At 46.3% G+C, this 25043-nt stretch overlaps 1 protein-coding gene across 3 annotated transcripts in view; it reads right to left on the reverse strand.

Annotated features, from left to right (window-relative positions):
• LOC146175948 (protein-cysteine N-palmitoyltransferase HHAT-like) overlaps positions 1-18257 on the reverse strand; it is a 46110-nt gene extending 27853 nt beyond the window's left edge. Inside the window, exons 1-2 of one of the 3 annotated variants that reach the window (XM_084582317.1) lie at positions 18114-18257; positions 1234-1397 (exon numbers count right to left, since the gene is read on the reverse strand). In XM_084582317.1, the coding sequence (XP_084438443.1) occupies positions 1234-1307 (74 nt within the window). In that variant the 5' untranslated portion in view covers positions 1308-1397; positions 18114-18257. Of the gene's footprint in view, positions 1-1233; positions 1398-18113 lie in introns of those variants that run through there. The other 2 variants (XM_084582318.1, XM_084582323.1) reach the window with 2 other exon arrangements.
• Positions 18258-25043: the final 6786 nt, after the last annotated feature.

Here is a 25043-nt window from a genome sequence, read left to right on the forward strand (position 1 = left end):
GACGGTTCTAGACTGGAAGTAGTCCGTCTTCGTATTACATACATTACAATTATCATCGCTCAAAACGTTGTTTGGTTCTCTAATTGCAGCAGCCGTTCTTGGCTTACGCATGACGTTTTTTTTAATTTCTACTTTTGTACCAATCAGAACCTAATTCTAAGCACCTTCTTAAACTCTAACCTTCAGCCTCAGCGGAAAGTTGTGGGAGGATTTCTTCAAAGCAGTACCGTTAAACTGCTCCTTATAATTGCATATCCCATACTTCTTTTCGCATTCGCAGTCTATTAATTCTTCATTTTTGAGGCACATTTCGACAACTGTCTGGGTAGCTGTCCTGCGACGCTTTTTTCTACGCTTGTCTAAAAGCCAAAATATGTTTTGCCTCTCCCAAGTTTCTTATTATTACGCCATAGGTGGATGAAATATATTTTCACCATTTTTCCGTGCTAAGTTCCACTCCCAGTTTTATTCCTTCAGCGATTTCAAAGATACAATAGAGAGAGCATATTGTGCTTATAAAATTCTAGACATTTTTTGATAGTTCTGCATTAAAGTTGCGAACACACTATAAAACACAACGCGGCGATGGTGCCTCCTCACTTGGTGGCTTTTTGAGTAAACCACACCACGCAGTGCGCAAAAATATCTGTTTTTGTATGCTATGTTACATTGAGTCCGGAAAAATACAGTGACATTTTCGAGGCCTTCGAAACATACTGTTGACCACTCAAAATTGAGGGCTTTACGTATGAAATCATTCATTGCATAAATGTGTTCATTTCCTTATAGCCGTTGTCAAAATTATTGTCTCCTTCTGCGGCTAAAGGCTTGGCTTACACTGATTCCTCGTTTTCACATTCGCAAGATTTCACGATCGAGTACAATCATATATTTATTATGCCACTATATGATATTCAAAGACGAAATATTATAGGAGTAATCTACGTTGCTTTTATAGCCTAGATATAACGAAAATTATTAAAAGATGCGAAGCAAAGTTAACGGGGAGATTTAGTTTGACACTGTATATTAACAATTTGTGAACTAAAATGGAGTCGAAATTTGAACCGATACAAACTGTTAATGCCAGCAGTGCTAGAATGATTTCACTATAACCACACAAAGCAGTTTATTCTCCCGGCATATCATTATACAAAGGATATAAAAAGTTTAAAAGACCTAGTACGATGAAATGTTCACGTGAAATTCAATATGGCCTATTTGTCTGGCTACCTTTCTTTGCTGACGTCTCGGTGTCGACTCTCCACGCCCGCGCTTTCCTCCGCAGTCGTCTCATCATGCGGCATGCTTGTCAATCTGCCTCTTGACCTTTCCGATTTCTTCACAGAAACGCTCCTCAAATGTTCGGTCTGAGCTGTTTGGGTTCTCTGTCACAGCTGCATGGAAAAGTACACGTTGCTTTGGTCGAAGGAGAAAATTGCAACGTATTCAAATTTGGGTGCTCATTGTCAACGAAGTTTTCAAAATTAGTCGGAAGTCGTGCTCTGCTCATATTTCACTGCGTTGTTTTATAAATTTTGACGAATCGATTTAACGCATGCAAATGCGTAAAACGTCTCCAAATGAGCACATCCACAGAAAAGAATATCCTTCGTTAGGTTTATTGCAAATACATGCAGAGTTCGAACCTTTAGAGCGCACAGCGCCGCTGCGCGCTGTATTAAGTGCGCTGCTGCAAGAAGGGGCGGAGAGGATCGGCCTCAGTGTTTTCGGCCCTGGTTAGTAGCCCTGTATGGGGCTTTTGAAAGGTGTTTTCTCTGGAACGAGTTTGAGCATACGTTTCTTGCTCCCTCATCCTGAATCATAGCTTAACACTCCTCTTCACAACATAGACAAGTGGCTGTAGGTCGGAAACATATCTCCTGGGCGAGTCAGCTGTGGCATTAGTATCTCCTCGGGCAACCGGAGAAATAAAACAACAAACGGAAAACAGAGCTCCTGGATACGTCAATCATTTGCACGCCACACAGCGTGTAATCCGTAGAATAGTCGCCTTTCTCGCCAGGCTTGACATCCGCATAGAGCGGACCAAGCTCTTTATGTTGCCGAGTCAGGAGCCGTTTGGCGGCGCAGCAAATCTAAACTGCGGCGGGTGACGAAGGACTCGCAACAGTAAGAGCGGTGGCGCCAACAACGCACAAAGGGCGGACCTTCAAATTTGAGAAGGGCCGTTCGAGACAAAGTTCGTGCTAGGAAGTCCGCCCTGGAGCGAGAGGGCAGCAATGCTGAGGGCGAAGCCGCTGCCACTGCCGCAGACCGAGCAGCTCGTGCCGGTCGGTATCATGGGCCTTTATAAATTTTAACCAATTGTTTGCTTATGGTCATTTGTCCATTAAAAAGCTGATTAGTTAAGCCAGAGTTCAAGTTTAAGATATATAGTGAATTCACGCGCTGACTACATCCTTCAAAAGAAACGGAAAAAAAGCCCACCATTTTAACCTAACTTTCATGTTTACGAACGGTTAACATCGTTTGTAGTGTAGTTTACGTCATCTGAAGGTCGCGTCTCTTTTTATTGTGACACGTAGTCATTATGACCTCTCTGCTGATTTCAGCCCGTGCCAGGGACACAGGCTAAGACAACTGCTCGTGTAACAATCACGTGCTTGCTAAAGCAGCATGTTGCATCGTCGTCCCAATAACATTATTTCTGTGGAAACCTTTTGCTTCGTGTCATACATGCAGCAGCTGCTGTAGAAAGTAGTCTCTCACAAAAGGTCGACATGTGGCTTGTGTCACACGAGAAGAATAAAAGCCTCGTCTTCAGAAAAAAAAAAATATGATCATTAATAATACCGCTGAGTTCGACACGCTTTAGAAATTTCCCCCTGCCGTGGCTTTTTGATAGTCAGAGCTCTACTATGCTGAACCCAAAGACGCGGGATCGAATTGGCTGCGGTGGCTGATTTTCGATGGTGGCGAAAGGCCAGACACCCGTGTGCTATGCGATGTCATTGAAGGTTAAAGAACCGCAGGTGGTAGAAATATCTAGAACCTTCCACTACGGCGTCTCTCCTAGCCTGAGTCCTTTTGTGACGTTAAACCTCATGAACCAACCAAGCAATCTTCAGCAGTTAAAAAATGCTTCTAAGGAACGTTTCGCTTAGTTTTTTTAGTGTGGAAGAGGGGGCAAAAGAAAGAACAGGGGTTGAATGACTTATTTTGTTTCGGCACTGAGTACTGCAACCGCAAGAGGGTAGAGTGAAATGGATGCACTTGCATAACAATCACAAAATAAGAAAAACAGAGTACGATAAAATTCTAGCGCTTTGAGATAAAGCAATGACTGGCGAAGCGAGAGCGTATGTCAAAATGCAATGGCGGATCTGCATCGAGGGCCGGCTCTGAGCCCTCTTTTTATCTCTTATGCCGCCAAAATCTGGCTACTTTCTGTATTTTCCGTTTTCGTACTTTTTCTTTAATGCTTTTGAAGGTGAGCGCTCCGGATAACCTTGATAAATAAATAATATTACAACCATTATTTTTATTCAAGGAAATGTTATATTTTATAAACTCAAAGCTGCAGAAGTCATAGTTTGTAGAAATGGGTCGGTAATGAAAGATGGGGATTTGTATTTTCTTTCATGAAATATGGGAGAGGCTTTCACCCTGCGGTCGGTGTAGGATGATCATGATGATTTTCGTTTTCATTATGTTGTAGATATTGATTTTTGACGCGAGGATCCATACACTCGAAATAATAAAGCCGGTTTATCGAAGGGATCTGAAAGCTCCGTAAGAGCAGTTGTTGGGTCATTTACGGGGGTATCATTTTGCGGGCACTCGGAAACATTACCACATCAGGTGCGATATTGAGGGCTGGTCTGCTGGAATTTAATCACGGCGTCTGCTGTTTTTTTATCAGTGATGCCACTCTTATCAGTGTTCTTATCAGTGATGCCACGGAAGTCTGCTCTTCCAGTCACGTTGCTTACTTCAAACAAGATGTCACAGTGTTGATTTATTATTTTGGGGGCCTAGGTTGGGCAGATTGGAGGCTGTTTTTGAACAAACATTCGCTTTACGTATTATGACTTTTTAGCTGCCTTTATGTACTGAGCCCTAAGCCTGAGGTGGCTCAAAATAAAAGAATTAGTTTTCTACTCACATTGTCTGCGATAACGTCAAAGGAGGAATTTAAAAAAAAAAACGATCCTTTATATCAGCATAAAGTTTTATTAGCGCATTGCTGTATTCCAGACGATCTGCATTCGGTCGGCGGCGTGACTATAGTTGGTTTTCTTAGAACTGTCCTCTAGGAGACTTAATTTCAATTTATTTATTTATTTTGTTCAGTTTGAAACTAGTCTTAATATAGCTTGTTAATCACTTAAGTGCTCACATTAGGTGGTCAAATGCATTTATTGTTAAAGCCATTTACTAGACTTTAAATTTCCCCTTCAATATCGCAACACCTTTCTATGAGATAAGTCCTCACCCATCATTACCTGACAAATTTCCTGAGGAGATCTTTGCCCATTTGCCTGTAGTACGTATAATATTGCAGGAAGAGGGGCGACAAAGAAGCCGAAGGCATGCAGTGCAGCCTGGCCAATCTATCATCATGTTTATGAGCAATTACGACTGATGACGTCATCATCAGCATCATCATCCTCAGAGCAGAGCGGTAGCAGAACCACAGGCTACTAATTTAATCCTTTTTATGTCTACCCAGGTCTACTCCTTCCAGCCCAAAATGTTTCCACTGCGCCTCTATCTTCAAGATTCTAAAAAATGGGTGCATTTTGTCGAATGGGCTGCAGCCCTTGGTTTCTTCTACAAGTCGTCTGTCTGCCTTTAGTGCAAACCCAAAAAGGCTGTTGTGATTAGCACCATACCTGAAACTGTTGCATCGAAACGAGGAGTATTCTACTGGGCGTTTTCTCCAGAATGCAATGACAAGAAAGGCGGCAGTGCTCTTGCAGCGTATAGCCAGGCCGAAATAAAAAAACTGCTACATGATTTAGATTTTTGCTTAGCTCAGTCAAGCTGGATCAAGTGCCTCAGAGCGAAATCGAATATACTGCACTGACCAGACACTGCTTTGAACTTTAAATGAAGCTGCCAGTGTAGTAGCCTTTTCTATGACACTATACTCTCGTCCCGTGTACGATCCTCGTTGGAGCCTCTAGGGGCCTTCACGATTTCTAGAGCTTCCGTTGAAATCGCAACGCGGACAAAATGGTTTTCTACGCCATGAAAGCAAAGCATACCGCACCAGTGCAACACATAGTTTTTGCAAAAGGTTTGTTGAAAAGATAATTTTTACCCAGCTGTCCGGCAAAGTGTGCCGCCTAGGTTGGGCCTGAACATGACAGATTTGGTAAATGATAAAGACCTCGCCACTCGTTAATATTGTACTGTGTTTTTGTGTAATAAATTTCTGTGTAGGTTTCGACGCGCATGAACTTCTTATTGGCCCTGCCAGAAGCTGCAACGAGGACCAGTGGTATAATCACACCTGTCTAAGATTCGTAAATATTCCCTAGGGCAAACATCGACTAAAGAGGGGTTTCCTGCAATTAGGCTGCATCGAATTGCGAACTCCACGGCCGCGATTAGATTGCGTGTCCTAGTGTCCTCCAGATCAAAATTCTAGAGGGTACTTTGGACTACTAAAGTGCGATGAAACGAAAGCGATTAAAGTGCGGTGGATCATAGCCCTCCACTACGGCACCTCTATCTTCCTCTCTTCTTTCCCGCCCACCCTCCTCTCCTGCTTTAAGGCGCGGTTTAGATGTCCTTGCAGGTGCGTGACTGACACTGCGCCTTTTCTTTCCTGTAAACCAATTGAAACGCCGCTGTTTCCATCTGTGCTGCGTCTGCTTTTGTAGGCTGTGTGGTGCAGTGTTCGGGTAAGCGCCAAATAAAATTTGCCTCACGGATTACCAAGATACTTTGTTGGGCGAGTTGGTACTTATTCATTATTGATATAAACAGCGCGAACACGAAAACAAGGGACAAGAAACAAGAAAGCCACAGTACATGCGCTGACTCACAACTAAGCCTAAGCCGTTTACTCCAAGGCCTTGGAGTAAACGGCTTAGGCTTAGTTGTGAGTCAGCGCATGTACTGTGGCTTTCTTGTTTCTTGTCCCTTGTTTTCGTGTTCGCGCTGTTTATATCAATAATGCCTCACGGATGCCTGAATCCGAATCGGTCAGCTTCGTATATGCGTGAATCGCCTGGTGACGGCATAACTAACGCAATATATATTATAACACAAAAATGCAGCGGTATATAATATAACACGTTTATAATACATTGCAAGAAATACATGCCACGTTTCCACATGGCTATAGCACTTCTATCTTGCAGTGTATGATGTAACTTTTATATTTGCTTCAAGTTTTTCGAACAGGACAACAGTTTCTTGACTGCGTTTTCTGTCGATCAGGACTATACCGCAATGTTCGCGAAATCCCGCCTATCCTTACGGTAGACAAGGAGAATTATAATATGCGTTTCACGATCCCGGCTGTGGCGCAGTTGCTTAAAGCACTCGACTGGAGATCCAGTGAATGGGGGTTCCAACACCGGTGGAAACATGATTTATGTATTTTAACTGTTTTCTCCACGATATACATGTCCTATAACGTCACCATGTGATGACGTCGTGGTCTCCTGCTGAATTTCGCGAAGAATTATGAGCCTTCTCGTAGTCGGACGCTCATGGCAGCAATTATGAGCCATTAACTGCTTTTGTCTTAATACCTTAGTCATTAAAACATAGTACCATGTCCTACTCCGTTGGTGGTGAACGGCTAAATGGCTTTGGTACGAAACATTTATTGTTTAGCCTTGAAGTCACCACAGCTTCAAAATTGAGGATCTTGTACTTGGCGTTCATCAGTGTTCGGATGTGCGTAATCCTGAATCGCGCGATAGCCTACTGGTCTCGTTGCGCCGATAGGCCGTCTCCGTCGCTGCACCCTCGGAAACATGCCGAAAATGCGCAGTGATTCGTATCAAAATGGTGACGTCACTGATGTTTGCGCAGAATTTAGGGTGATAACAGCCTACGGCTCTCATATAGCATTCCTTCCCACTGATGCTATATGCACCTCCAAATTGCGTCAATGATAAGTGCACCCTCAAAATCCCATAAATTAAACTAATGGTGAATTTGAGTCCTAGTAGCTCCAGGACGAATGAAGCGGCTGGGCTAAAGCCAAAAGGACGCTCAGTTGTGGATGTGTCGGGAAGCGACCGGAAAGTCCGATGTTGCAAGGAGATATATCACATAGCAACATGGAATGTAAGATCTATGGCGCAAGGTAAACTGGATATCGTCAAGCTAGAAATTGACAGATTGAACATTGATATCTTGGGTATCAGCGAGCTCAAGTGGACCGGAATGGGAGAATTTAACTCCGGCGACCATTATGTCTTTTATTGTGGGCACGAATCCAAGAGAAGGAATGGGGTCGCTCTCATAGTAAACAGAAGAATGGGCAAAGCAGTGCTAGGGTACAACCCCAAAAACGACCGAATAATTTCACTTCGGATCCAAGGTCACCCTTTCAACATAACAGTTATCCAAGTCTATGCACCGACCACTGCTGCTGAAGAAGCTGACGTTGAGAGATTTTATGCGGACCTACAATGCCTTTTAGACCGCACCCCATCATCAGACGTCATTTTTCTCATAGGAGACTGGAATTCTAAGGTCGGGAGTGAAGAAATATCCGGAATTACAGGCAAGTTCGGTCTTGGTGAGCCAAATGAAGCTGGGCAGAGGCTAGTAGAGTTCTGTCAAGAAAACAACCTGACCATTGCGAATACTCATTTTCAACAGCACAAGAGGCGCCTGTACGCATGGATTTCACCGGACGGTCTGTACAGGAATCAGATCGATTATATTATTTGCCGGCAGAGATGGAGAAGCGCTATACAAGCAGTAAAAACAAGGCCTGGGGCCGATTGTGGCACCGATCATCAGCTTCTTGTTGCCAAAATTAAGCTTCGATTGAGGAAAACGCAGAAAACTAGAAGGCCTTTCAGGTATGATCTGGATCAGATTCCATTAGAATATGCTGTGGAAGTGAGGAATCGATTTCAAGAATTAGATCTAGAAGACAAAGAGCCCGAAGAGATGTGGACTGATGTTCGTGATATAATACAATAAGTTGCTACTAAGGTAGTTCCAAAGCAAAAGAAATGCAAAAAAGCAAACTGGTTATCTGAAGAGGCTTTGCAAATAGCTGAGGAAAGGAGGATGGCAAAAGGTATGGGGGAAAGAGAAAGATACAAGGTTCTCAATGCGGATTTTCAGAAAATAGCAAGGAGAGATAAGAATGCCTTCCTGAACACACAGTGTCAAGCAGTTCAGGACAACAGCCAATTAAGGAACACAAGAGCTCTGTATAAGACAATCAAAGATATCAAAGGAAGCTTCTGTGCTAAGCTGGGCGTGATAAAGGACAAACGAGGCAAGGACCTCACTGAAGCCTCAGAGATAAAGAAGAGGTGGCAGGAATACACAGAAGAACTGTACAAGAAGGACCCGGATGTGCAAACCCAACATAGGACGGTTGTGATTACTGATCTCGAGCCGGGCATCCTGAAGAGTGAAGTTGAATGGGCCTTAGCCAGCCTTGCTAAGAAGAAAGCTAGCGGAATTGATGGTATTCCAGCTGAGTTGCTTCAAAACCTCAACCACGACGCTGTTAACACACTGCATACATTATGTCAAAAGATTTGGACAACCCTGCAGTGGCCACAGGATTGGAGGAGGTCAGTTTACATCCCCATTCCAAAGAAAGGCAGTGCCAAAGATTGTTCCAACTACCGCACGATCGCGCTTATTTCGCATGTTAGCAAGGTGATGTTAAAAATCCTGCAAGGTAGGCTGCAGCAGTATGTGGATCGGGAGCTTCCGGACGTGCAAGCTGGGTTTCGCAAGGGCAGAGGAACTAGAGACCAAATTGCCAACCTTCGCTGGATCATGGAAAAAGCAAGAGAGTTCCAGAAACCCATTTACTCCTGCTTTATTGATTATGCGAAAGCGTTTGACTGCGTAGATCACAGCAGATTGTGGCAAGCTCTCCAAGAGATGGGTGGTGGTGGTGGTAAGAACATTTATTTACACAAGGATGTTTGGATCGGCCCGTAAGGGGCCGGTCCTTACAAACACTAGGTGGAGGTCCCTAGTTGGGGACCCCAGTGGCGGTTGCCGCCGCTCGGGCGCGTCCGACTAAGGCTTGTTGGGCCTGTAAGTCGTGGCAGCCGAGCAGGACCGCCTCCCAGTTCTCCCGGGTTGGGTTGGGGATGGGGGGAATAGACGGGTTGGAGGGGCAGGCCCACACCATGTGATAGATGTCAGAAGACACCGCTCCACAGTGTGGGCAGCTGCCACTAAAGGAGGGGTCAAAATGTTTTAGGGCTGCCGGGCACAGCAATGTATTGGTGAAAAGGCGGAGAAGGAGCCGCTCATCCGCCTTTTTGAGACCTTTACATGGGCTGGGGTAAAGGCGATGACAATTTTGATAGTACGTCGTGATATCTTTGAAGGTGTAGGCCGGATTAAAATCGGGTTCCGGATCGGGTAGGGAGGAGAAAACAGCCCGGTGAGAGAGCGCGCGGGCGGCTGCGTCTGCTGCCTCGTTTCCTGCCAAACCCTGATGAGCAGGGGCCCATATAAGGTAGCGGTGTGCGGGGTCCGTATCCCGTATGCAATTTAAGTAAATTTTATAGGCTAGTAAGGGAGTCCAGCCTTGTCTGACGTTCCGACAGGCTCCTCGCGAGTCGGTAATTATGTATTTTGAGTCGGAATGAGAGGCCGCGAGAGCAATCGCCACCTCTTCTGCGTGTGTTGTACTGTGGGCTCTGAAGGTGAGACCGTTAACCGTTTTGCTGTTGTGAACTACAGCGGCCGTGTACCATCCCCCGTGGTGAGGGCCGGAGGCGTCCACGTAGTATACTCCTGTTTTGTTGCCATAATGTCGGGCTAGGGCTTCCGCTCGTGCAAGGCGCCGACCATTATGATCTTCGCGTGACATATTCGCTGGCAGAGGTCGCACGCAGAGGGCGCGTCTCCACAATTCTGGGATGCGAAACCTGTCTTCCATGAGTGTGGTGTGTTGGATACGGAGTCGAGCAAGAAGGCGGCGACCCGACTCCGTTTGCGACAAACGCGTGTACTGATTTGTAAGGTGGGCCTCCCGGAGCTCCCGGAAAGTATTCACCACCCCAAGGGCCATAAGACGCCTGTTTGAAGTAGTGATGGGGAGGTCCAGGGCACGCTTGACAATTTTACGAAGGATAACCTCAAGGGCATCCTCATCTTGTTTCCGTAGGGGGAGATACGGTGTCGAATATAAAATCCGACTGGTCACGAAGGCGTTTGCCAGCCGCAAGGCATCCTTACTTCGCAACCCCCCGCGTTTGTTTGAAACTCGGCGGACCATGCGGCCCACCTGGTCCCCCACCTTACGGAGTTTGGCCAATGTAGTGTCTGATCGTCTGTGTTTGTGTATGTAGAGTCCGAGTACCCGTATCTCGTCAGCTTCTTGTATGGGACCACTGTCTAAAGATAGAGTGATTTGAGTTGTGCACTTTCGCGAGTGGCGGAGGTGCACAAATTCTGATTTTCGTGGGGAACACTGAAGACCACAGCGGCGGGCGTAGCGGTCTACTATCGTCGCAGCTGTTTGCAGGCTGGTTTCAATGTCCCCGATACTGCCATGCGTGGCCCACAGGGTGATGTCATCGGCATACAGGGCGTGCTGCACACCAGCGACACCATCGAGCTGGGCAGGCAGGTGCATCATAGCCAAATTGAAGAGCAGCGGGGAAAGTACTGCGCCTTGGGGGGTTCCCCGCGTGCCGAGTAGGTACGGACCATGCTCATTATCTTGGATGCGAATGTAGGATTGACGATCCGTGAGAAATTGCTTGATGTATTGGAATGTGTTGAGACCACAGTCGGTCTGGCTTAGGTGGGTGAGTATAATCTCGTGTGTTACATTATCAAATGCCCCTTTGAGATCTAAGGCGAGTACTACCCGGTCATTATGGGGGCATTCGAGTGGGTCAAGGACTTCCCGATTGAGTTGCAGGAGGACATCTTGAGCGGATCTGTGTGGGCGGAATCCGAACATGGTGCCTGCGAATACATGTTTTTGTTCAAGATATTCAGATAGCCGGTCCCGCACCATCGTCTCCATTAGTTTGCCCACACAGGAGGTGAGAGAGATGGGACGGAGGTTATCTGTGTCAATTGGTTTCCCTGATTTAGGAATAAAGGTTACCAGAGCCGTTTTCCAGTCGCTTGGCAGGGGGGTGTCCCCGCGCCAAATCGCATTGATGTAGTCGAGGAGGGACTGGTATGCCGAGTCGGGCAGGTTCGTCAAAAGCTTGACGGTGACCTTATCCCTTCCCGGGGCAGTGCCTCGTTTCATTTTGGCAAGAGCCGCCCGCAGATCATAGAGCTGGAAAATTTGATCCAGCTCTGTGTTCTCTCTGCCTGCATAAGAGTATGATGATCCACGGGGGTCTAGGGCTGTACACAGATACTGGTCCCGGAGTTTCTGTGCCAGTTGTGTCGTGTTGCCAGAGAAAGCATGCATGGCTCTCTGCAAATGTTTCTGTGTTTCAGTTCGCGTTTGGGTTGGGTCGATGAGGGCTCGAAAGAGGCGCCATGTGTTGCGGCTAGACATTTGTCGCGCGGCCGTGTTGCATCTATCCACCCAGTTGGAGTCGGCGAGATGGGCCGCGTACTCAGCCGCTTTCTGGGTGAGCTCGGCAATTCGAGCTTTAAGCTTTCTGTTGTGTTTCTGGCGTCGCCAACGGCGGACGAGGCTGCGACGGGCTTCCCAGAGGTGTAGGAGGTGGTTATCCACGTCCGTAACCGCCTCTGAGAGCTGGATCTGTGTTTCATGCGAGCGAAGGTGTGTCAGCAGCTGTTGAGACCATGCTGAGTAGCCTTGCTCGGAAATGGGTGTGTTATCAAGTGAGTCAAAATTTTGCCTGAATTTCGTCCAATCTGGGATACGGGCTTGTGTTGTAGGACGTTTGAGCGGGCGTGTGTGTATTGTAATGTTAAGGATGCAGTGGTCACTACCGAGGGTTTCCTTGGTGTTGAGCCAGTCTGCGTGTCTTATGTAGCGAGTGAAGGTTAAGTCCGGACACGTATCCCGTGTCACGGAGTTTCCTAACCGTGTTGGGCAGACCGGGTCAGTGTGGAGGGTGAGGCCCAACGTGGACGCAAGTTCCGCCAACTTACGTCCGCGCGACTCCTCCTTGCGATACCCCCACAGCTGACTGGGAGCGTTAAAGTCGCCCACGATCAGGAGGGGATCGCGACCCGCTACTCTTAGCGCGCGGCTGAAGAGGTCCGCGAATGTCACTCGCTTCAGTTTGGGAGGGCAGTACACGTTGAGTACATGCAATGGCGGGTCCCTGCGGCGGAGTGGTAGGATTGTCACCATTACCTAGGAATAATCTAGTTGGAGATCGAGATCCACTAAGTTGGCTGTGCATGCTTTGTGTACGAGAAGACAAGACGCGGGATCCTGTTGGAACGTCGTGTAACTTGAAAGTGTGGCGCCCAGGCCTGGCTCCTGGAGGGCAACCACGGCTGGTACAGACTCGAATGTTTCAAGGTAGAGGCGGAAATTGTCCCGTTTAGTGCGGTCCTTAAAACCTCTACAGTTCCATTGTGTTATTAATGTTGAGATGGCCGAATTGGAGGTAGAAGAGCGTCTTTGACTAAGGTGTCTCGCCATGATTGAACATTTTTGGAGGGGAGGAGGAGGGAGTGGCTGCCCCAGAGCCAGCTACCTGCGGCACCAAGGGGGTTGCGGCAGGAGCGGGGCAGCTTTCCTCATTGTCCGAATCAGTGATCCGACGGTTGAATTTTGCAGGACGGGATACGTCCCTAATGGGCCCCGACCGACGGAGGAGGCGGGGGTTGTCCGAGATGTGTTTTGAGACGACTGCGGGTATGGCAGTTATGACCTTGGTGAAGATCTGGTCCATAGCGGCCTCGATCATAGATTGCATTTTTGAGGATAAGCGTTCCTCCATCGCGGAGATCGCTGTCACGAGGGCTGGCGACAGCTCCGCATCGCTCTCCATCGCGTCCGAGTTCTGTGGGCTCGGAGCGGCGGACGTCAATTTTGATTCTAAATTTTGAATTTTGTTCAGTAAAATTTCATTCTGTGCCCGGAGCACGTCAATCTGCTTTTTGTATTCCGCATCGAGCGCGGAGACGGTGAGTGGGGAAGAGGGGGGCCGGGGAGAAGAGGAGGCGATTCCCGCCCAGTTGCTCACCTGTTTGCATTGTTGGGGCGCGGATGCCCGGGCGCCGGCAGCGCCACCCGTCTTGAGAGCCGGGAAGTGGTGGTTGTCCGTGCCACTGGGCGGTGGCGGTGGAGGCGCCTTCTTCTTCCCAGGCGGCGTTTTGATGTCGGTAGCAGTAGGAGCAGGCGGCGTTCCGCCATTGCCACCTGAAGCTTGCTGCCTTGGCTGCCGCCGTTTTGCTGGGGGCTCACGGCGTTTGGCCTTGGGGCCTGGTACCTTCAGCTGGCGGAATTTTCCTGTGCAGTCACGTGAGTTGGTAGGGTGGGCTTGCCCGCACACTGCACAGGATGGAGTACATTCATGAGGTGCCTTGACCCCGTCGACGGTCGGCACCGTTTGGCCACACAGGCCGCACTTTTCGTTGTCCGGGCAGGGGCATGTGTCCGCCCGGTGGCCCAAAGTACCGCATCGCACGCAGGCCGGGACAGTTCGCTTGTACGCACGTACAAGGGTCACCTCTGAATTATAGTGAATGAATCGCGGCACCACTTTGCCCACAAAAGTGAGCGCCGCGACGTTTGATTTTCCAAGCTTGCGGATATCGGCAAGCTCTCCAGCACGCCACTGGATCTTGTTTTGGAGTGACTCACTGGTCTCGTAGTTGGCAACGGTGATGACGCCGCGACACACATCACCAGTCAGTTTCAATTGGCCGTACATGGGGAGGTGACCTTTGGGCGACTCAATTTCAAATTCACGCAGAAGCTTGTCAGCGACGTGCGGTTGTCGGGTGCCTGCGACGATAAGATTTTGCTCCCACGTGGGGAGGAGGCTGAGCGATGCTGCGGCCTGGGTGCCCAGGTAGGCCGCGAACGCTGCTCCCAGCTCGCCATGTTGGAAGACATCCTTGAGAGCGACGGTCACCCGGGGTTTCAGGATGATGACAATGTCTTCGGGGTGAAGCCGCGGAAACGGCTTTGGTTTCCAAACGGGTCCAGAGTTACGTGGGGGCCCGCCGTGAAGTGCTGCAGCACGCGCAGCAGCGTTTTGCTGTGTTGAGGGGTCATTCAACTTGGTGTCCGCCTTCTTGGCGTTCCGCTTGCGGGAGCGGCGTTCAACCAATTTGAATAGCCTCGGGTTCTCGATGGGCGCAGAATCCGGGCTATCAGGCGCAGAAGTTGCCGAAATCTCGGACCAGGTCATGGTGGCCGGGTCGTAGCCACGTTGTAGCTGTTGAGCCATCTTGCCGCTTTTGGGCGACTCACCCACGGCCGGGCTGCGGCGCAGCCGTTAGGCCTAGCGTCGCCGCCATGACACGCAAGTGATGATCGGCCCTAAAAATGCCTTAATAGTCCCACCTGTGTGCGGGTGGTGTCCACAGGTAGCTGCCAATTTCACGCAGACAATCGCAGCTGACTTGATGGGGTTGAGGTCGAAATTTCGTAGCTCCAGCCAAAACTTTGGTGGAGCCGATACGCTGCACGTCCTCTCGCTTCGCGCGCTCACAGCGCCCCCCCCCCCCAAGAGATGGGAGTTCCAATTCACCTCATCTGTCTCCTCAGGAACCTTTATGAAGGGCAAGAGGCCACTGTCAGAACTGGGCATGGTCTTACTGATTGGTTTCCGATTGAGAAAGGGGTGAGGCAATTCTGCATACTGTCGCCCTGCCTATTTAACCTATATGCAGAGTGCATCATGAGGAAGGCCGGTCTGGACGAGTCTTCAGCTGGAGTGAAGATTGCTGGAAAACGTATCAACAACCTTAGATATGCGGATGATACCACTTTAATGGCAGAAAGTGAAGTGGAACTCAAGAGACTTCTGATGCGCGTACAGGAAGAGAGTGAGAAGTTTGGGCTTAAACTGAACATTAAAAAGACGAAGTTCATGGCGTCTTGCCCTATCAAGTCCTGGAGCATCAGTGGACAAGAAGTGGAAGCTGTGACAGATTTTCTGTTCTTGGGCGCCAAGATTACCTCGGAAGGAGACTGCAGCCATGAAATTAGGAGACGCCTGCTTCTGGGAAAGAGAGCAATGGTTAGCCTTGACCGCCTAGTAAAGAGCAGAGACATTAGTCTGCCAACCAAGATCCGTATAACCCGTGCTATGGTCTTTCCAGTTGTGATGTATGGATGCGAGAGTTGGACTGTGAAAAAGGCTGACCGCCGAAGAATTGACGCGTTTGAATTGTGGTGCTGGCGAAGACTCTTAAGAGTTCCTTGGACTGCCAGAAGATCAAATCAGTCGATATTGTCGACCATAAACCCTGACTGCTCATTGGAGGGTCAAATTCTAAAGTTAAAGCTCAGCTACTTTGGTCATCTGATGAGAAGAGAGGAGTCGCTGGAGAAAGATTTGATGTTGGGAAAGGTTGAGGGTCGCCGGAGAAGGGGTAGGCAGCGAACGCGATGGTTAGATGGCATTCTCGAGACATTGCAGATGAAGCTATGTGATGTTAAGAAGATAGTGAGAGACCGGAAAGCGTGGCGTGACATGGTCCATAGGGTCACGAAGAGTCGGACACGACTGAACGCCTGAACTGAACTGAACTGAATTTGAGTAGGAGAGCAGACGCACTCGAGAGCACTTCGAAATGGCTCTCAGACAACCGGGCGCCCTCCAGTGGAAGAGCAGGAGTAGAATCACTGGCTTCCAATTGTAGAGGACACAGTGGTAGAGGAGGAGGGCTTTTCGCCAGCTGAGAGCACCCAAGTGCACTTTCGGCTGCTCCCTGTCTAAAGTGAGTGTAGAGGAAGTCACATGGCATAAAGCGTCATATCCGCGCCATCATTTTTTATTATATAGTCACGGCGCTCAAAATGGCGGCTGCAAAGCGTCGGTGCTCGGCAAGCGGAAAGCATTGCTCTGGTGCTGTATGCATGTTTGAGAGTCGCTGCTGGCGTCGAAAGAGCCAAAGGAGGCAGATCGCCGCTCTGTGAGAACAAAGGCATACAAAACAAGCGGTTCTACACGGAGCCTTGGCCTCTCCTCGAGTTGCAACTGCCGCCACTGCGGGCAGGTGGAGAATGCTGGGGAGGGAAATGCTGTCACATGGTCACGGCGCGCTGCTCTCGACACACAGAGAGCATTCCCGTGGGAGGACAGTTACACCGTCGCTCGGTGTGCTCCTGTACTGCTCTTACTGCTCGACGCCTCTGCTCTCGTCCCCCCAACCGAATGCTCAAAAGGATGTTTGACACTTAGCCGAACAGTGTTTCAATCCCTCAAGGCCACAAATTCGTATAATTCAGGGACGGTATAAAAGGCGCCATCTAGTGTACTCTTAAGCCGACGTTTGAATGTGATCTTGGCTTTTGCAAGCTTTTTTTTTTTTTTTTAATGGCATAGAGATGTAGAGAGAGATTGTTGAGTTGTAGTTGCGTCAGTCATTCCGGTTTGAATTCGGGAGAGATGACCTACCAGCATTAGGCTCAAGTTCAGTTGCGACAGAATACACCACATGTAGAAAATACAAAAACCATCTTAGCTAACCAGTAAGCAATAGCCACAAAATGAAGAATTGGGTAGCCATCGCTAAAAAGGGCAAGAACAGAAGTAGCGAAAAGGTTACATGACAACAATAACACATGTAAGAGCACTATTTTACCCTGGGAAGCCTCACATATTTCAATATGTTTATAAGATTTGGGAAGCGACAATAATAGGCCGGCAGATGGTCACTCACACCAGCAGATAGTTGTCCAGTAGACAATAATATTCAAGAAGGACTTTTTGTTGGGCTTGTTGGTGCAGCATTTAAGAAAAAAAAGAACAAAGCTCCAATGACACATTCACATGAAAGAAGACACAGACAAGCGCTTGTCCGTGTCTATTATATTATATTGTTACGAAGGGGGTAAGACGTCGGAGCGCTGAACAACAAGACGATAGGGTAGGGAGCTCAGCTGGTCAACGGCAGCGCGTCCGGCACGAGAGTCTTTTTCCAACGTCTTTCTCCTTCACTTGCCTTCTAAACTTCATCTTCTTCTGTACTGTTACAATATTATTGTCTTTAAAAAAAAGAACAAAGCGCTAACGACACATTAACATAAAAGAAGACACGGACACGGCAGAAGCAACTGGAGGTAATGATCGTCATCATTACGTGCGAAGTGCTCTTTAGTCGCTTCCGTTGCAGCATTTGTGTTTGGAAAGGTTACGCGCGGATGAAAACAGCAGGTCGAAAAATAAGCTTCATTACGCCCAGTTTTGCTGTATGAGACATCCACATCGATGTAGAAAACACTGAAAATTTTCGCGGAGATCATAATAAGTCACTAGTTATAGGGCTCTGAAGAACCTTCTTTATGAAACTTTTATATAAGCAGGGGCAAGTAATTTTAATCACAAAGGCACATGTTTTTTTCCTGCTTATTGCTGCACTTACATGTGAACTTCAAAATAGGGCTTAAACAGAAAGGCACACTAGAAACCTTACTTAAAATAGAATTCTCTGCAAGCTAGATGGAGTTTTGAATCCTGACGAATGAAACATCAGCAGTGTTCTTATAGCCTTGTGCTGCTGAGAAAGATAAAACGATTGTCAAAGCTTGATAGCTGAGCAAGGGTCAGACATTTCACATTTCACCTTCCGTCAGGTGTGGCGCCGACCTGTTTATTCGGGTTAAAACAAAATGAAATTAGAACTCCTCACTGTCTAAAAATACATAAAGGCGCTATGAAAACGATAACTCTGAAAACTGCTGAAGAATGTTCGTACAAAAATAATTTGAGGCTGCAATGACAGTCAGCTGCATAAAATTCAAAGCACGTTTCATATATTGAATACACTCATCAAAATAAATAACATTAATACTACAGATTCTATGAAGACGCCAAATAACTTACTTGTTTGAAGCCGTTGAATCTTAGGTGTCGAATTGAATATTTGAAACAAACCTTGCGGCCTCAGGGTGGTCCTTACGGTGGTTAGCTAGTGCGTTTAATATTAATCGCGCTACTATGCCCGATATGGCCTTCCGGCTGCAGCAGCTCTGAAAAGAACATCTTTTCTCACCAGTTTGCATTGTTGCTGCCAGAACATCTTTCCATTGCGGCCTGCAGCCTACAAAAAACAGAAAGCTTTCATTGTTCTGACATCGACCCGCTTTTCAAGCCGGACGCTTCTGGCGTCAGAAAAAATTAAGAGATTATGAACTTTCCGACCAGTCATGACGGAGAACAGGCTGGTAGCGTCTTGCAAGCATGCATCTGTCATGCCGCTTCAGCCCCCCTAAACCCAGCACAGCCAGCAAAACTGTAGCCTTATTGCTGTGCTTTCAGCGGGTATAAAGAAGGTATGCCATCTGGGTTTTCTACACTATTTATTGTTAACAAAACAGTTCTGGTCTGACCGTCAGTGAAAGGGGCTTTGTGGTAATATTGTTTACGAGCAGGTAACCGGAGAGTGTATTTCTGTTTAGAACGTATTACTGATGCTTCATCTTCAATCTTGTATTACACATTTTGAAATTCCTCGGTAGTTATATCAAAGAGCAACTCCGGCGATATTTTGACTCTGACAGATATCACCAAAATGTGCATCAGAAGCACTTCTCAACGTCAAGATAAAGTTCGAAAAAAAAAACGCATTTCTGGACGTTTTATTTGTTCCGCAAAGTAATTTTAAACATGCGCTCCGGGAATCACGACTATCACTGCCAGACAAAAACATTTAGTGCCATTACTGTGCTTATGACATCACAGACATGAAGGGGGGTCGAGCAGACAACGGCGACAATGCAGCAGTTTGTGCGATTTTAGGTACCTTATACGATCTTAAACGGTGCTACTAGTACAGGGCAAAGTGACGGTGGCGCTAGACTCGCGTAAATAATAGCTGGCACAATGCAGACACAGTCGACAGCTCGCTTGCTAACAGCATCAATCGTGGAATCACCGTCAAGTTTGAACTCACACCTAATGCATTACTTGCAGGAATTGGTGGTATGTATCTAATGTGTTGTTGGCCCTGCATGAGTTATTCAACGGAAAACACCTCAGTGATTTCGCACAGATTTCAAAACAAGAAAGGATTTCGCTACAAACTGAAATCTGCTATCCGTCGCTCCTGCGTCTGAGAGCACATGTGTGCTCAGAGCATTTCACGCGGAAGTACTACCAAATCAGGATGGTTTATATAGAGAAGTGTGGTCTCGCGGCTACCAGTTGATGGTTATAATCGGATTTTGTGCCGAAAATATATCCGCACACTACAAGATAAACCGCCTGCAGCAGTTCGTCAGTGCCGGAACGGTACAGTTTCTGATCCACCGTTAGAAAACAAGCATGCTAAAATCTGTTGAATTCTTACATAATACGCGTTTGAAGAAATGAGTTTATAAACCTAACCCTTAGTGAGGATTGGTGATTTGCCACAGTTTCTTATGAAAACTGCGAAACAAGTAAATTTTTGATCTCAGGCCCTAGCTGTCGATATGTTGCTCTACTAATCCATTCTCGTACTGTCCAGCTCCGCTGGTAAGGCGTCGCCAAAATTACATCTTTTACTTTTCGAGAGTTGGGGGGACGGTAGCAATATAAATCGATCATTATATATAGAACTGGTTAGTGAGTCATGGCCTATTACGACGAGTCACAAATCAACCGTTCGTACAGAAACACCGGTTCATTCAAGGGGGAAACCTTGGATTAACCGGCTATACGTGCGGGACCTTGTTTCCATGGTCTTTTTTATACTCACTGCTACCTAACAGAATTCCGCCACAAAATTTGGCGGTTGGCGTATTTGACTGGCAAAAAGCTAGTCTTACACCGCGAATCAGAAAGATGACCTTATTCTCCTCGGTCATGTTGGGATCGGCGCGGCGGAAGTGACGTTTTATCTATTCAACGTAAGCAAGGACAGACTCGTTTAGAAGTTGAATCATGGATAGAAAGAGATATTGCGCTCTTTCTTTTTTGACAACACTTGTAAAGACTTTCAGAAGTTCTGTCCTAAATGTGTTCGAATCATGCAACGACGCATCAGCGCAGAACCCTGAAGTGTGAAATAAACTTACTTCAATATTGCTGAATCGTCCAAAGCCTTGAGTTATGGCGTAAGGTTGAATATGTCAAGACAGTCTTCTGCGTCCTCATCCGGTCGTTCTTAGTAGCTGGGGGAAGAAGGGGGGGGGGGGGGGGCGGGCTCACGGAGCTGGACGAAACGAAAGGCTATGTCTGCCCGGCTGGCTCCGTATTCATTCAGCAGCTTGGTCATGTTGAGAGGGATTCAGCACCTCCGTCTTATATCACGTGGTGGTGTGAAGGAAATAGGTACAAAAAAGAAGACAGACGTAAAGCACTGAAATCTTGCTCTTTACTAGGCTGACTTGCGCCTTAAAATAATTGAACAACTCGACGACGGCAGCAAATGTGCTCGCTGGTCGTCGAATCACTAACTCCGTCACACCAATGAACACTTCATTTATAGGCGCCGAGGAAACATCTAGATAAAGTCGCAAATGGTTACCAGCATAATCTGGAATATTGTAGAGACTCACTCGAGTGATCGGCTCCTTCAGGATACGTATCGGTGTATCTTGCGCGATGAAGAAAATTATAAAGTAGCATCTCGCGAAACGAGCATGAACGAAGATGTCGAAAAACTACAATAAAGATTTAAATCTTTCGCGGCAATATTATTGTCCATGCTATAAACTCAAACTCTGGTTAAAAGAAAAAAAAAAAGCTCTCTATCTAGAACCTCTGCGCAGCAGCGATTTTCGTATACAATAAAACTGCTGACGCTGCATGGCTCAATAACGGGCAATAAACCCTGACCAGACATGGACAAACCACAGGTCACCGAGTACCGCCTACGTGGCCAGACTGCGGCCGTGGTTAGGCCATTGTAAGCAAGACATGGCCAATGCATGACCAGACAGCGGCAGCAGGATTACCAAGTCAGTCATACTCGGCGGTCCGATGTCGATTTCCGAAGATCTTCCGCTCTATGGCATGGTCGATCCCCGAAATCGAGCCGAGCTGGGCGGCCGAGCTCGGCCCGATGAGTTATTTGCCATATTTGCTGAAATCGAAAGCGGGCTGACCATGGGTTTGCCGCTTGGGTTTCTGTCGCACCGTTCACCATCTTCCGCGTCTTCTTGATCGTGGTTCATTACCTTTTTCATAACTGTCTCGGTAAGAGCCATCGCTTCCGATTAAGGGTAATACAAAACCCAAAATGCTTGACAATTGGTTGCCACAGCTGTTTTTTATTTCATATTCGCACGATTTTTCTAGTGCTTCCCCGAGGCACAGGTACACTATGATTTATTATTGTGTGTGGGCTGAACCATACGTCAATGGTTCTTTTTGCACACGGGGGCATAGCTAGGACAAAAATACACAGTCCCCATCAAATGTTTCAGTCTATGTGAAAGCTTAATATGATCCTGATTCGGCATTTGGCAAGTGAAAGTCGTTCCCTTTCCATGCGGCAAAGCAAGGTGTAAAATTCTTTTAAAAATTGCGCAGGAGTGTACACTGGTCTAACTGACCAACAAGATCAAAAAATAGTATATGTATCTATACGGATTTGGACTTCGTTCAAGTTAAAAACAGTTGAAGCTTCAGAAACATAACCTAAAACGGCAACACATGATTCACTAGACAATCATTTAAAGGGCAAAAAGTCTGAGTTAAGAGCGACAAAAGTTCTCTGGAGGTAAAATTCACAAAGAGTTACTAATTGTCAACAGACGTACAAGGTGAATTTTGGAGACGTGTGATGGCTTATTTCAATCAATGCGCATTTAAATAATGAGAACAACCCCTTGCGAGGTATAAAATACAACAAACCTTCCACATAGAGAACGCAAAGCTAGTTTTGTAATCGGTCATTAGGAAATCACCAGTTGCTGTACAGTTGCTTAGAGGAAGTGCTCCGACATGATATGTTGCAAAGATTTTCAAGAGCCGCATAACAAGATAATGCCAAGAGCTGTTCTCTTAAACAATAGTGCGAAATGGTACATTTCATTTATGCATGTTGGCGTTAAAAGCTTCCAGCGCATTGCCTTTACAATTGATTAGCTGCATGGAACACTTGCCACTTCTACACATGTGCAAATTTTAAACTTTCTGTTTTTAACTGTGTGCCGCATTTTTCCAGTATTTTCTTAAGTGTAGATTCTTCTCCTCAGCCTGAAGTATTTGATTTGCGGTATAGGCCTCTCAATAAAACCACACATCTGCATTTTGTTCAGGTCTACCATCACCATTTGCAAATGCGGTCAAACATGCTTATCACTGGAATTAACAGAGGTTTTCGAAAAGCAGTGCGCACCTTCAAGAAGCAACTCTCCCGTTGTTTCTCGGCACGTTCTTTACAATGCGGTGGTGAAGTGCAGCTAAGTCTTGAGTGGGTAGAGATGGTGGCAGATCGCATTCGGACCCATGTAAAAACGGCGCACATAAAAAATACGAAAACAAAGAGAGCAGTTTTTCAATGAGCAGTCCACATATCTCTGTGGCAAATCTCCCCACTTTTTGTCGCTTCAGAACCTCGGAAGGACTGCATTAAAAAGTTGCTCCACAATTCATCAGCTAGTTCAGCCGAGAGCATAACTGGGAATGGGTGTAGTACATCGCAGCCAACCAGCCCTGGTACAACCGCATTGATGCTGAATCATTTTTGAAACTGGTGGTAATTATAGAGATGGACATGGTTGCATGATTTTGAAAAAAATTTTGGCGCACTCTGAAGAGAACAAAGTTCCCCTTTTTTACAGGCTGACAAAAATTAGAACTTTGTACGTTTACAAAAATGCCTATTCCACAAAAAATCCCCTTAAATCTGAGCATAAAATTATGAGCCGTGTTAAAAACAGCCTTCCCTCAATTTCGAAAATGAAAATTCCTATCTCCTCCAAAGGCATTCGGAATGAAACCCTATTCCTACTGAAATCAATTGCAAAAAGAATTCTTTGAACTTGTTTTTTAGTGCCAACACGCTATGCCAGATCTACCGTTTTGACCTAAAGAAAGTAAGCATGCTTCGTAGAATAAAATATATTTTCAAAATCTGACCGATAATAACTACCTGAATAAAAAGAATTCTGGAGAAATTGTTGATTTGCTGAATACCAACCACAATAATGGCCTCAAATTTTCTACGAATGTGGATAAATTGTACTGTTGTACACTTCACCAAGAGCTAATCGCGTAACTGAAACAGTGAATAGAAATATTCTATCATCCTTTACCAGAATTGAGTTGGTATGTATGTCGACAATTTTGCGACGCTCCCGAATTTTACCTCTAATGAGCGTTTATCGCTGTTAATAACCGGGTGTATAAAAAATCTGAAGATATATATTGGGTCCTGCATTGCACGGACCTTAAACTTTATTTGCCCAACTTTGATCAAAGGTTCGCTCCTATATTTAACTCGGATAAAATCACAAAATTGTAATTACGCTTTGGAGGTTTTTGATCGCTTTGGATAATCAGAGATCTCTACAGTACTGCGATGTTATCAGAATTTAAACATTATTAAGCAGCATAGGAAGGGATTTATCATCATCTAATTGCCAACTGCGCGAACAAACCCTTGCTCAGAGTTTAGACATACCTCTCAATTAGGCGGGGAATCCATGTTCTCGGTCTAAGCCTCACGTATGAAAACAAAACTGTTGACAGCTGATTCACAACACAAAAAGAAATAAACAAGCGCATACCTCTACCTCGAGGAAGCTCCAGAGAATCCGTGTGAACACAATATGTAGGATAGTTATGATAACCAATTGGCAAACATTTATGATTCAGGTTACCCCTAGTCTGCAGTGGTGGCTGTTGCCGAGACCTTTCTTGGAAACGTTGAAGAAAAGTGTTACGATCATGAAGAGAAGAGAGGTTAGCTGACCGTGCGAACAAAACCTACTCCCTACCTGCGAAAAGAATTGCATAACTTAAAGAGGGTAGTGAAAAGACTTCCGATGTCACTCGGTTTCGTGGCTCCAGTTAAGCTCGTCCAAATATGTCACCGCATCTCATCCAAGGAGATCACCAAAACTTGATTGAAAAAAATCATGGCAGGTTTTTTGTGAAATGCCAATGAGGAGCGGAGTACTAGATTTCCACTGTTGTGTAGAAATTCAGTTGCCCACAAAGGCAGATGCTTCAACGCCCACTCGAGGGATTATGGGCGAAATTAACGAACTAACGAGATTTTACGCTTAGGTTAGCACTTCAGGAGTTTTCAAGGAATGTCCGCAGGATTTTGATAGTGCAAGGATTGTAGAAAGCCTCAATTTTAAAAATGCATGTTAACATAGCAGTTCCCTTCCTATCAAGAAACGGGGCAACAAGGGCGTAAGCAGTATTTCAAGTTTCTTAAACAGATCGGAATTCGACCTTTTCGGTGTCAAGAGAAAACATTTATCTTATGGTATGATTTGTTATAAGTTACCGTGGGCACCTGTTTTCTTTTTTCCTTCTGTATACTGTTTCGGCTTGTGCGAGAAGCCTTTATATTTTACATGCATTGGTGAAATGTATCAGTTGTGAGACCAGCGATTGTCAGTCTCCATGTGTTTTCTTCCAATCTTCGCTCAGAAAAGCGTGAACCTTAGACTGCAACCAAGCAAAAGATCAAGCACGTTTTCGGAAAGGGTACTTTCGATCATATCGATACCATCAACCAGGTGATGAAAAATGCTCGGAATATAACCAGGCCTTATATATAGCATTCAGTGATTACAAAAGAGCATTTGATTCAGTAGAAACCTCGGTGATCATGCAGGTATTGTAAAATCAGGGTGTAGACGAGCC

Source organism: Amblyomma maculatum, chromosome 10 (genome assembly GCF_055883805.1).
Source record: "Amblyomma maculatum isolate TAMU_Amacu chromosome 10, ASM5588380v1, whole genome shotgun sequence".
In the NCBI taxonomy this organism is placed as follows: Eukaryota; Metazoa; Arthropoda; class Arachnida; order Ixodida; family Ixodidae; genus Amblyomma; species Amblyomma maculatum.